The sequence below is a fragment of the Tyto alba genome, unplaced genomic scaffold (assembly GCF_018691265.1).
Source record: "Tyto alba isolate M040663 unplaced genomic scaffold, T.alba_DEE_v4.0 Super-Scaffold_2, whole genome shotgun sequence".
In the NCBI taxonomy this organism is placed as follows: Eukaryota; Metazoa; Chordata; class Aves; order Strigiformes; family Tytonidae; genus Tyto; species Tyto alba.
The window spans coordinates 88,300,239-88,313,387 of record NW_024881282.1 but is presented as its reverse complement, the minus strand read 5'-3'; the positions used below and the strand labels follow the sequence as shown (position 1 = coordinate 88,313,387).

At 44.8% G+C, this 13,149-nt stretch overlaps 1 protein-coding gene across 1 annotated transcript in view; it reads right to left on the bottom strand.

Moving 5' to 3' along the window:
* EXOC4 (exocyst complex component 4) overlaps positions 1-700 on the bottom strand; it is a 410,569-nt gene extending 409,869 nt beyond the window's left edge. The window contains exon 1 of the mRNA XM_042793039.1: positions 600-700. Coding sequence (XP_042648973.1) covers positions 600-685 — 86 coding nt within the window. The 5' untranslated portion in view covers positions 686-700. The remainder of the gene's footprint in view (positions 1-599) is intronic.
* Positions 701-13,149: the final 12,449 nt, after the last annotated feature.

The following is a 13,149-nucleotide window of genomic DNA, read 5'->3' as shown; positions in this document are numbered from 1 at the left end:
CCCTTGCTTGGCCCCCGATATATCAAAGAATCACCCTCTAACAGAGGCGAGGAGAGTACAGGAGTAAGAACATACAAAACCCAATAATCTAAACATAACTAGACACAACTGCTGTTTTTTCATCCCCCACAAGACCATTAGACTCAGGAGAAGTAGTACTTCTACCACTAACACATCCTAAACCAGGCTGGAGTCCACACACTGGACTTGCTAGTCCCACAGCTCTTCCAACCAGCCGTATTTCACTCCGTGCTGATGTGTGTTTGTGGACTGGGCTCAGCGATAAACTCTACAGCAGTAAGAGGGTGTCTTGACCCTCCCCTGCATGGCGTTATGGTAGTGTTAACTGCAGGGCTTACTCCTCCGATGCTGGGATGGAGCAGTGTGAGGGGAACGGAAGGAGGTTTGCCGGGCAGGGCGGCGGGACGCCCCTCAGAAGTCCTGCTCGGCCTCCCCACCGCTGCCAAGGCCCCTGGAAGGACCCGAGGCTCTGGAGGCCCAGCCGGGAAGGGCCCCCACTCCCCTTCCCCCGGTCACCCCCCAGGGGCAGCCCTGGAGGCGGGACGGGAGGCTGCGGAGCGGGGCCGCGCCGCCCCTACCTGATCACAGAGATGAGCAGCCCCGAGGGGTCCTTGCTCTTGCTCATGGTGCTCCGGTAGCGCCCCGCCGCCTCGCCCGCCGCCATCTTGAACACACATACACACCCGCCCCCCCCTCCCCTCAAACACAGCGCAGCCACACCTGCTGGCGCGGCGCAGCCAATCAGAAGAGAAGCCGCGCCCTTGAAATCCAATAGAAGGCGGAGGGGGGCGGGGCGCGCGGCATCAAGCTGCTGCGCGGCGTGCGGCGGCGGCGCGGAGCCTTCTGGGAGTTGTAGTTTTCGGAGGCGCAGGCCTGCCCCCGCCTCAGCCTGGAGTCGGTGATGCCATCCCCGCTTCGAATAAGCGGTTAAAACTCAGTAACAGGTGAAGAAATCACCGACCAGGCAAGATCCACCTGCAAAGAGGGCGGTGCCCCAAACTCATCACTCGCTCTGCAGAAAAAGGGGGTGGGAGCATACAGGAGCCAAGCTGCCTCCTCAGAACCTGGTTGTGTTCCCAGGCCTTTGCTGCACTGAACAGCAAAGGGTTTAAAGATTTATAGGGTTTAAAATTAACAAAATGAGCTGGTTACTTAGCATAATGTGTCCTGTGAACGAACTGATGCTGAATATTAGCTGCGTGCTATAGCCTCAACCAGATTCTGACTGCAAGGGCATCTACAAGGGGTTGCTGAAGCATTGCATAATGTCTTTAACTTACAGTGTTTTTAAAAATACTTTTCTCCAGGTTTCACTGGGCAGGTGGTGAGGAGACTCAAGCTGAAGCAGCTTGGGTGATCTTTGAAGTCAACTCTGAAAGCAAACCTGAGCTAGTCAGTGTTTCAACTTTGATTTGTGTTTTTTTTTTTTTTTTGCGTGGCTGGAGATGATAAATCTGAGTGAGTTCACAAACTGGCTGGGAAGTGGCAGATCTCTGACACCCAGTGCTTCCTGAAGGCCAACCTGCTTGCCCACAGTCCTTGCTTTACCATCGACGCCCTCCATCTCTTGCCACAGGATCATCTTCTTTAGAAAAGGAAAGCTGTATGCCACTGTGCTCAGGTTTAAAAAACAAAAGGTTGTTTTTCACCAGCTTGCTGGGCAACATCAAACAAATCATCTTACAACAGCTGCCTTGCTTTCCCCATTTGCAGATGAAGGATAATCATACCTCTCCAGTCAAGTCCTTTGAGAGATTGTGTTAAAAGCATCACACAAGACCCAGGTTTGTTATTCCAGAGGCAGGAATTTCTTAGCAAGTGCAGTAGCAGTCAGGTACTAATCGCTGCTGGCTGTTTTCTAAATCAGGTTCACTCCGTCATGTCAAAGACAGTACTCCTGGCTGCTGTTCTGGAGTTGTTTCTTCAGCCCAAAGCTGTACATTAACGATTTTAATTGCATGAAATTTGTACGTAAGTCAACAGTATCCATTTATATGAACTGCATTTGAAATATAAGGTAATTGGAAGCACGGTATTCCTAAGGCTTATTTACAGGGGGAAGATTTCCACAGTAGCTATTGTGGAAGAATGTCTATTTATTATACTCAACGGCTGTATCTATTACCATTAGCAGAATGGCAGAATAAGAGCATAGGCACTTTAATTCTGAAATAAAAGATACTTTATTCCTGAATAACCAGTGTGTTTTCAAAACAGAATAATTACTCCAAAGTAAAGTGATTTTTATCTCCAGATAGGGTGTACACTGGAAGTGTGTTCCTATATCGCCGTTCTGCTACATTCCCCCTGTGCAGACAGGCTTTCAGCTCTACAATTTGCTATTCAGCTACACCAAAAAAGCTCATCTTCGTTGATTTTCTGGGCAGGTTTGCTAATGCCTTTCCTCAAGGATGGTGATTTGAATGGCAGGAGTTTTATGCACTGGCTGGAGGGAGTTTTTTCTCAAACTGCAAACTTGCCAATATTGTTTTTTTGTTAATTGGCAATTCACATTGACTGTTCTGTACCAGAACGTCCTGAAGATTGCAGTGGGGATGAAATCAATGTGTCCTACCTTTTCATTCCTGACAGCTACAATAATCACCTCGTTTAGGAGGAACTTCATCAGGACAAACAACAGCAAATCTCCCCCAGAACTGTAACCTTGCTGACTGGGCTCTTAATTGCTAAACCACTGCCTTGCTTCATTTACAAGCCTTTTCCCTTCACTCCCAACCCAAGCAGAGCTATAGGTGTGAATTTATGTTTTCTTTAAACAAAAGGAAGAAAGATCAACGTAGTGCAGGCTGATGCAGCACATGAGCACTGAGGTCCTTCTTCGTTAATAATATATGATACAATGAGGATGAAGGGTTATGAGAACAGCATTTTCTCCTTACACACAGCTTGCAAGAAAGGATTTCAACCTGAAAAGTGATGGATTGGAAGTCAGGGCGCAGAAATGTACTTTTACTGTTCACATTTCATTCACATAAAGTTTTAGTACTATGGGTTATATCTAGTAAAATATATGGTTCCTTGACTACTCAAACAAAATAAAGTCCAAACTGAACAAAAAATTTTCAGGATTACTCACTGTCACAACTTGTCTGTAAATATTAGAGAGGCTCAATCAAGGATCTCCCCAAACCAGAAGGGACTGGGAAGCACAGATGGTTTCACTCCTCCTCCCCAGCCTCCCTTCGTAAGAAAAGGAAAGGGCTCGGTGCGGAGGCGAGCACGTACTCTGTCGTTTCTCATCCACTGGGCCAGCTGCCCGAGGGACCACCGCAGTGGCAGAGCACTATGCCAAAAAGAAGCCTAAACAGGCACAGGCAGAGCAGTTCTTTTGCAAACACAGCTTACTCGCTGTGGGAGACCTTTACAAACTCCACAGGCAAAAGAGCTCCTTTCCCCAAATGACTTGTGTGATACTAGGGCATTACTTTCCCCCTTTTCTGAGGTAGTTTTACCTGCAATCCTTTTCCACAATTTATCCACTGGTATGCTGTAAGTGTTACTTGTGGATTCCTAAATCTAACAGATTGACCAGTGCTCACTGTTGTACACACGGGTCTCATCCACAGGCTTAACATTTTAAAAAATACCATATTTTACTTCGTCATTTCATTTCAAACATTAGTAGAAATGTCAGAGAAAAGGGTTCAGCTCACACCAATATCTTACAGGTGTAATTGCCTTGTCTGTAATGCGTTTATATTAGTTATAATGAAATTACCTTTGACTTGCATCAATGTAAATGGGAGCAGAGTGAAGGCCAGCGTTTCCATCTAAGATTGTAGGAGCAATTTTGCTTGTATAAAGCGAGCATAATTCAGTTGGCATATATCAGTCAGTTTAATAAAGTATATTACTGCTTGTTACAGAGCTGGTCACCCTGACATCAGCTGCATTACACTGAAATTGGTCCACAGTCAAAAAATCAGGTCCCAGGCCCGCACTTCTCACAATAGATTTCATTCTATTTTTTCTTATGAAGCTTCATCAGGTTTTACCAATCTGCCTGAATAAGAACTGAATAAAAGTGTGCTGAAACACCAGGATTTGTCCCTGTGGTTCATCACTCATCTGGATAACCTTGTTATTCTTATTTACAATTATATAAGCCTGCACGAAAGGTGGTTTAGGTTATTTTTTTTTATTTCCTGCATGACAACAATCAGTATCTCTTCCCAGCATGTAGCTGCCATCAGTTCTTTCTGTCTCAGCTTGTGAATAAGAAGTAAGCAACCCATAGGGCAGGAGAAGAAGTTGCCTGGCTTAATGCTGGGAATCAAGGCAGAGATATGATTCAAATGCCTTCTTATTGTTTTTTGCCTCCTGACATTTCCCAAGTTGCACTGTGTACTGCTACCACAGAAAAAAAATGGTAACTAAGATTAAGCTAAGTGGAAAAGTACCACTGCTTTTCCAATGTCAAAGCCACAGAACCTGCGGTGATGCAATCCCTGAAGGAAATCAGAGCAGAAATGTGAGGTGTTTCTCTTCACCATGTGGGTAAAACACTATGAAAGATGGTGAGCTGTTCTCCTATAAACCATTAAAAACCAAAACCAAACCAACCAACTAAACAAAGAACAAAACAAACAGCTTTTTAGGGTTTACTTTTCCCCCTTATTTTACGAATCTTTACTAAAGGGAATGCTGGTTTTGCAACTGTGCGATCCATAACAATACAGAGAGCTGAGACCGAACCAGTTTGTTCATACAGTTGGTGACCTGATTCAGACCTGGCCAGAACAATGCATGTCAGAAAAAAGGGATAGAAACCCCGTAATTGATCCCATGGAGCAACCTTTTATCATGGCTTCTTTTCTTAATTGATCTCATCCCCTGCGAAACAGAAAATTGCAATGTGGTAGAGCAGCTTTCTGATCTAGTTACACCTAAACGCAGTTACTGAGCCACGTGAAGCTCAAGGCCCAGCACCTGCATTCCCCTTCCAGGAGCTTAAACACACTCCATAGCCTTGTCAGCAAAGCACGTCTCTGCTTTTGCATAAAGACTTTGTTCAAACAGAGCGTTTTCTGGCAGTGACAATACATATAGCAGGAATATCATTGTTTTCATTATTATTGTAGATGCACCAAGCCTCAATGTGACTTACGAATGCTGCCTTCCATCTTACGGCTAAGACAAACCTCCCATTTGAAATCTGGCATCCAGTTGTCCTCAATTACCTTCCAAATCCTCAGCCTGTCTCTCCTCATCTTGTTCAGGTGAACAGCTGCAGGCTGCATGTTGTCTGGTTGAAATTAAAATCTTTAAGCCTCATCTTCCTTTGGAACCAGGGGAAACCTGAGGTGTGTAAGAGACATGAAAAACAACACTCGCACCCTGACTCTCTTGCGTTTAATTATGCTTTTTTTTTTTTAACCCCAGCCCTCCTTCTTAGCTCCTATCCGCAAGCTGCCCATTTTAACCCAGCTCCATAAAGTTCCCCATGTCTAGCTGACCATCCATCTCCATGTAATGACGTGTGGATTTGTTGGGCATCAACGCTCACCTCAGGTGATATCTGAGCCAGTAAGTCCATGCAGTTTGGGGGAAAAGAGTTGGTTGGTTAGAAAAGAAACCCCCAGATTCCTGCTGGCACCGAGAGGGAGGTGGAACTGTTTGGCTCATCTATTGCAGCAAATTCACATGGGAGGAGAGATAATGGATGCCTCAACCCCAGGAAAAACCCTTAGATCAGAGCTGTACCTTATTAAACCGTAGACAGCCAAGCATGACATACGTTAGAAATAAGACTTCATAAATTCCACTGCTCACAGAAGTATTTCATCCTACTGAATACAGCTTTGGATATTTTCTGTTTTGTGTAACTAGAAGCTTCAGGCAAGGGAAACAACAAAAACTTGAACCGAAGTAAGTAAAACTCCCAGTACTAGCAACGCACTCTTGTATTTTCAAGAAAAGCAGCAGCGGCATCAATCCTTCTGAAATGAGACATCAGACATCCAATTTCAAGGCTTCCCTTGCAGAAAATGGGGTATAAGTTTCAGCAGCTGAACAGGCCTTTTGGCCTCAAATTTAATTTACTATGAAGTGATATAAGAGAAGGATAATATGACAGTTGTTGTACTTCTATAGCGCTTTTGACAAAGTAAATATATCACTGGCAAACATCATAACCCCCATCATTTTACAGGAGGAACTGCGACCCAGTGATACTAAAATCAAGCACGCAACAAGAAGCCCCACTTGCGTTTCAGTCTCAAAGTTTTGCTGCAAAAAGGACAAGAAACTGGAAGGATCCATACTCAGTCTGCAGTTCAACGTATCTGAAGGACAGCCACCTCGAAGGGCATTACAGAGGGTCAGTGGTGCCCCTGAGAGGGTTTTTCCCATTGTCCTCCTGCGTGTTAGAAATCTGAGCCTCCCCGCTGTTTGACCAGCACCTTCTCGTCCTGCATTTCCACTAAGACAAAACATCAGTGAGAAAAAGAGTTTCTTATAGGGTGTTTATTTAATAAAACACCCTGCAGGCTTTCTGCAGTGTAATACCACAATACCAGAGCAGAAGCATGCCTTAAATGTGGATGATGACAAGAGTGCTCTATCTATCAGGTGTTGCTGCTATGGTTTTTGGCAATGTTTGCTCTTTGTTGTCTTTGATGGTGCCAGCCAACTCCTTTGGTGTTACCATCCTGACCGGTGTTGCTATCCCTCCCCCTGCCCTGGCCTGGGACAACGTGTTGTGCTCAGACTCAGCGCCACAGCTTAGGTGATGGAGAAGAGTTGACTTTCCCCTCTCCCGGAAACATTACCACCCATCACCTCAGAATTATTCCAGATTGGTGAGCAAGATGAGCCCTGAGGAAGTGGTCACTGGCCTGACTCTCAGGCAGGACAACTCTAAAATCTCTGGAGACACCCATCCAGCAACCTCAAAGTTCAGATTGGAAACTGTTCAATAGTAGCGAATCTGCGAGATGGCAGTGATGGTAGTTCCCAGATATTTGGTGTCATCAAGTGTTTGCGGGTAGTCAAAGAGTGAGGATGCTCAGAGAGCTACAGGCACTGCAGCTTTGAAAGCATTGTGATAAAGAGCTAACTGAAGCACCAAATCTAGAGGAACAGATTTAAATCAACTTTATTGTACAGCAGTATTATGTGAGCACTGAATAAGGCTGAAGATAGATGTCTTTAATTTTTTCTGTTATTGTCAGCAAGAAGGACAAAATCAGCAAGACAGATACTTGCAGATGAACCCCACAACTCCATCCCCGCTAGTGCAGGGTTTGACACAGACACGTTAGGAAGGAAGATCGCTGCATTTTGTATTGTTTCATCAGTGATCTTGCAGTCACCAAAAGACCTGACAGTGGATTAAGAGATGACGGTGGCATAGAGCCAGTTCATCGTAATAAACCTCACGAAGCGGGGTCCAGGGAGCCTTTGAAACGCAAGAAGGATGGTTCTCCTGAAGATCTGCTTTATGATGTTGCAGGAATTTAAGCTGTCAGTGTTCCTGAAAAGTTCTTAGAGATGGTGGTATAACTAGGTAATTTCCTAACGATGCAGCAGAGATTTTGCAATTCCCCTTTAAAGTCTGGTAAGATAATATTAAACGCTCAGTAAGAAAATGAAGTGTAATCTACTGTACATCTCTAAAATGAAATGTAATGCAATAAAATCAACTAAAAGGTCTTATCCTCTCGACTTTAAAGATGGCATTGGTGTGACTGAAGGCAAGCCCTACAATGCAGTATCGGTTTTTTTCCTATGATTTTTGTGGCTTTGGAGAAGAAAAACCTTTCAGGGCGTACACAGCTCCAGGGATTTGGTGAAAAATTAGGTCAGCCCAACTAATAGGTATCTGTCACAAACTAACAGATATCTGTCCCAACAAGTGCTGAAGATGACCATTCAGGTGTTGAAGACCATTCAGCTGCTTCTTTTGCTATCTTTCATCACGCCTTCGCTACTACCCTCCATTCCCCATTCTTCCCCAGTTCAGCTCTTGCCTTTCCATTGTGTCCTCTCTTCCTTTACCTTTACATTTTACTAATCCCTTCCACTAAACACCACTGATATTTTTCAAATTATAACGACACAACCTAAATTTACAAATCATTGCACTGCTGGCTTCGGTGTTATATCCTTCTGCTTCTTAGACTCACGTGTCTCATCTATTTAAATTACAAACTCATCAGGGCAGAGGCCACATTTTATCCTTAGCATAGTGGAGATTTATGTAACATAATTAAGCAGGATAATAAAATACACCTCAGTGAAGGCTGAAATGTAAGTTGGGGAATTTACATTGGTTTCATTGCTCCTAAGGTGAGAAGTGAACACTGTGATGACTTTGCCTAACTTCTTGCATAACTTAGACCAGGGGACTTCATGGGGTGAGTCCTGCAGAAACCTCCCACTCAGAAGGACCTGCTGATGGGCTACTCACCCAGTGCCATCATAACCTGCTCCAACAGAAGTTTTTCCTTCTTACTAAGATTGCGTCCCATGTGTCCTGTTTTAATTTATCTTGCCCAAGCCTTCAGCCCTTTGATCTTACTATGCTAGAAGATCTCCAGACCTCTCAACCTTCCTCTGGCCCTGTGCCTGCAAGTCCTTCATGCAACTGTGCCATCTGGGGCTGCGTGCTACGAAGAACGTTGCAGGCTAAATGAATGGTTAACCCATTACAGGGCCTTCATAATATGTATGCCACTTCCTAGCATGCAACAACCTCTCCTGGCGTCCTAGATATTCACAGGAATGGGGGCTTGTGCTACAACTTTATGAAATACAGACCTGGATTTGGAAGAACAGGGTGCAGGAAGCAAAGTCTTTACATCTCATAACCAACGCACGTGACTTAACAAATGGGGCTGTGAATTTCTCTGAGCTTTATCTACGTGTCCAGAACCTGGACATGTGATGAGAACAAATATTTGTGCTGCATTTGTGTTCTTCTGAAATTTTCCTGGTTAGTAGCAAGATGGCCCCACGGGCGGCTGTGGGGACACTGTTCCGGGGAGCAGCCAGGCCCCACCACAACCACGCACGTGGGCCCACGGGGAATTATACAAGCCAGGCACAGACCGTGGATGCCGGCAGATGATGAGAAAAGAGTCAAAAAAAGCAGAACACTGAACAGCCTTTGTTGTGTGCTTTTCTCACCGAGTAAAAAGGAACCAGAGAAGATATAACACATACTCACTTTCATTTTTTCAAGGGAAAAAGCAATAAGTGCGTAGCCTTGGGTTATGAACATCTTGAGCGCTCAATCACAGCCTCGGTGACTGGCTGCAGTCATTACAAGCTCAGTAAATTTTGGAACCTTTGGAAAACTGCTGCTGCCTTTTCAGCAAGAAACCATTTATCTGAAGTGGTTTTAGTTCAGTGGATCCAGAAGTTGCCGGGATGTGATGGCAGGAAAAGCCATGGGGGTAGATGTATTTCTCTGTGTATTTCTGCCTTCAGTCCTTGCAAAGACAACACTTCCCTGCTGCCATGGAGGTAAGAAGGGGCTAAAATATCCATAAGCATTTTATACCCACAACAGTTTGAAATATAAATCAACATGCTGCAGAATGAAAACAAAATCTAGAGGTTTTTTCCTTTGTTTGGCTTCACTCTTTCCTTGTTTCCACGTTGTTCCCAGACGCTCAGGTCTCCCTGAGCTGAGAAGGAGCAGTGAATACAGAAAATAGTCTGGAGCCACCGAGGATCACCGGGCTAGCAGCATGGCAGGTGTGGCAGGGAGGCTGGCACACACCTGAAAGCTCTGATAAAACGAGTCCAGCTCTCTCCTCTGTATGCTCTCCCTGTGTGACTTCAGGCACATGGATGCACCTTGAAGATGCAGCAGAATTCTTCAAAATACCTGCAGGCTCTGGAAGTGCCTACGTTTTCACCAATAACTATCCCTTGATGCATGAAGCTTACAGAAGCATCTTTACGCCAGCGGAGCTCCTCACTGCCCTTGTTCTCAGGCCGAACGAATTTTCTGTCTCTCACTTAAAAAAAATCTGATGTTAAGTTATCCTTTACTCATCCAGTGCACAGCTAGATGAACCTAAGTGTTGTCGGCTCACCGTAGGAACCCCTGTCAAAGGCAGAAGTGGCCTCCAGAAGTGGTAGCACAGGAGTTACAGCGCTCATCCCCTGCTTCAAACCCCTTACCTCCTGGGGAGCATCCAACTCTGCACTCTATAAGGCCTCAGAAGAGGGAAGGATGTTTTCTTTAGCCCCAGCCTAAAGTTTTTTTTTAAAGAATGGAAAAACCCACCCAAGAAGCTGATTTAATGCTCAGGGCAGTAGCTTGCCCTGAGCTATTTTGGGCTGGGCTGCTGTCAGTGGCTGAGATAACTCACTGCAAGGTAATTCAGAACTGTCTACCTGGGCAGCACATATCCACATTATTAAGGAACAACAGGGAAAGGACATAAGCATGCCTTGTTATGCACATGGACGTTTCCTTTACAGTAGCTTCCTCATATTTAAATTTTGTAGTTTTGGAAAAATATCTGCATTTATTTTTTTTTCTGCAGTGAAATATGCCAGGTTGGCATCCCTGGTAGTGAAGATCTTACCCTGCCTGTGTTAACTGGGAGAGCAGAAAGCCAGTAAGCATATATTTTCAACACATTTTGCTCAAAACGAGCAAAACAAATTAATAAAAGAATCAAGGCCTGGCATGTAAAATTTAAGTGTTTCAAACTCATGCAGGTATCAAAGGAAAAGAGAGAAAATTCAGGCTGAGAACAAGGGACACAGGAAGCCTTGATTAGGAAAGTGGCACTGGGGGCCTGACAAAAGAATGAGAACATGGCCAGTGCATAAGAGAGCTTTGAGTTAAACACCAAAACCTGACTATCAAAATATAGACAGGTGAAATTATAATAGTATGAAACCCAAGCATGGAATAATAGTCTGCTGGGGATTGTTTTACTGTGCTGCAAGGAGCAAATTTCAGATTGTCTCTGCTTGAAAATCCTTTACGCAAAGAAGACCTTTGGCAACTCGAATCTGGATTTGGCATTACGAAATAACATTAACCCTCAGCGATAGCAAAGCATTTTTAGGCTAACCTTCTCCTGCCACATGAAAAGTGGCAGAAGGAGGAGACAATTTTTTGAAATATGTCTCCAAGGCTTGTATGATAATGGAAACCTTTATGTTGCAACCAGGGAGTGGCTGCAGACCACGTAGATATGCCTATGAGAGCTTTAAATAGCTATCTGGGGAGACAGAGGGGAGGGCAGCATCCACAAGGTGATTCTCAGTACCAGTTGCAAACCCTGCCTGAGACACAGCAGAAATGCTGGAGTATTTACCCACAGCATCCCCCCAGTCAGTGGTGATTGGCTGGATAGGTTAAAACAAGAGCCTGGCACCTTGGTTTCTTTGAAGATCTTGACCCAGGTGACTCCAAAAATCATCTGGCAGAAAGCAGTGGGGTCCTTAGCTGGAGACATTTGCATGTGGCTACTTTACAGAGGACAGACTAGCCCATGTGGGGCCCCGGCACTGCAGCAACTGGCCACTAGTGTGGAAACCTTTGGAGAAGAGATGGATCCCCAGAAAATCCTGGATCAGGAAGATAAGATAATTGCTTGTTGGATTTTACAAAGAAGAAGGAAGATTGTGATGCGAGGGAAAGTTTCAACCTGGATTCTGGACGTGGTCTGTGGATCGCTCCCTGTTGTGTTGAGGGAAGGAGCCACCGGTCCTCGAGAAGGCCTCATCCTTTGCTGTTTTAGGAGCTTGGCTTAGCCTTCCTCCCTGCAACAGGCCAAATGCTAACAAGGCTGGGAAACGTGCTCTGTGGGGCAGGAGACCAAGTTGCAGAGTGAGATTTCATAGGATACGTTGAGTCATTTAGGAACATCTCCAATGCTGGTCAAGTAGCTGTGGTCCTCTCCCACCTTCCTTCCATCCCCTTCCAGATCATTCCCTGACAGTTCAAGAAATTCCCGTGTGCCTCAGTATCATCACTGGATGCTGAAGCAGGAGGTGAGTCGCTGATGAAGTCTCCTGGAGCATTTGCCCAGCTACTCACAGCACACAAGTCCCCAGATGACTTGGACCAGAAGACAGGATTCAAGATTATAATGAGGTATCAGATCCTGAGGTAGTGGACATCTCTACTCAACATCAGCAAATCCTAAACACTGTCCCATTCCGCACAGGGTCCTGCTCAAGGGAGGCAAAAGCTCAGTACGGACACACAGATCACTGCTGCTAGAAGAGAAAAGTATTTTCCTGTTGAGAATAATGAATGGCCTGAGGCAAATCATGGCCAGATGGTCCCAATCAGCAGTTGTTTATACCAAGACCTGGGAGAGCAGGTCAGTCAAGCCTCCTGACCCTAATATTGTCGGTAGGAAAATAATCAATTTACAAGGCCAGGAAGACTGACCTGTTAGCCCTGTTTGTTGATCCAAGACATAATGGCTCAATAGCTTTAATTATTAAAGCCGTATAGACAACCATTGATCCTCCCACTTAGTGCCATCTCTCTAGCCTAGATCCCAGGGGTTTAGAGCAAGGGCATTTGCAGGGAAAGAGGGAGAACCAACCACTTTGAATGGCTGATCCACTGGCATCACCTAAATGTTGGACCCCCGTATTGAAAGTCTTCCTCCTGCCAGACCACACATCACATCTCCTCAGAGCAATCAAGTGATGACCCTTCCCTGAAAACACAAGTCCCTGATTTTCTGCTAACAAGACGTTAAAAAGGCCATTTATAGAGTTGACCCAGATCATCTTTTCTCTCCAACAGTTCAAAAAGCAATCGGCGTAAAGGACATTAATCGAGTTGGCGCCAAGAGGTAATTGAAGACAGTAATTACTCAGTTTTTATAACGCTGGAAATGTAATAAGGATTTTAAGAAAGTAATAACTGAAGCTTTCTGCAGAGAGATCCCCTGGTGCATACAGTTTAGCTAAGGGCCTATCTTTGTGAAAATACATTTTCTTGTAGTTATTACATCACTGTCTTGCTGGGACATCTCTCCTGAGCCTTTGTAAATGTAATGGGCTTTGCTAAATCTGAATACACTGTCTCTCTGCATTCTGAGTTACTGTGTTGGATTGGCACATCTAATGCAGCAAAAATGCAGGAAACAGAAAACACACACATTTATATGC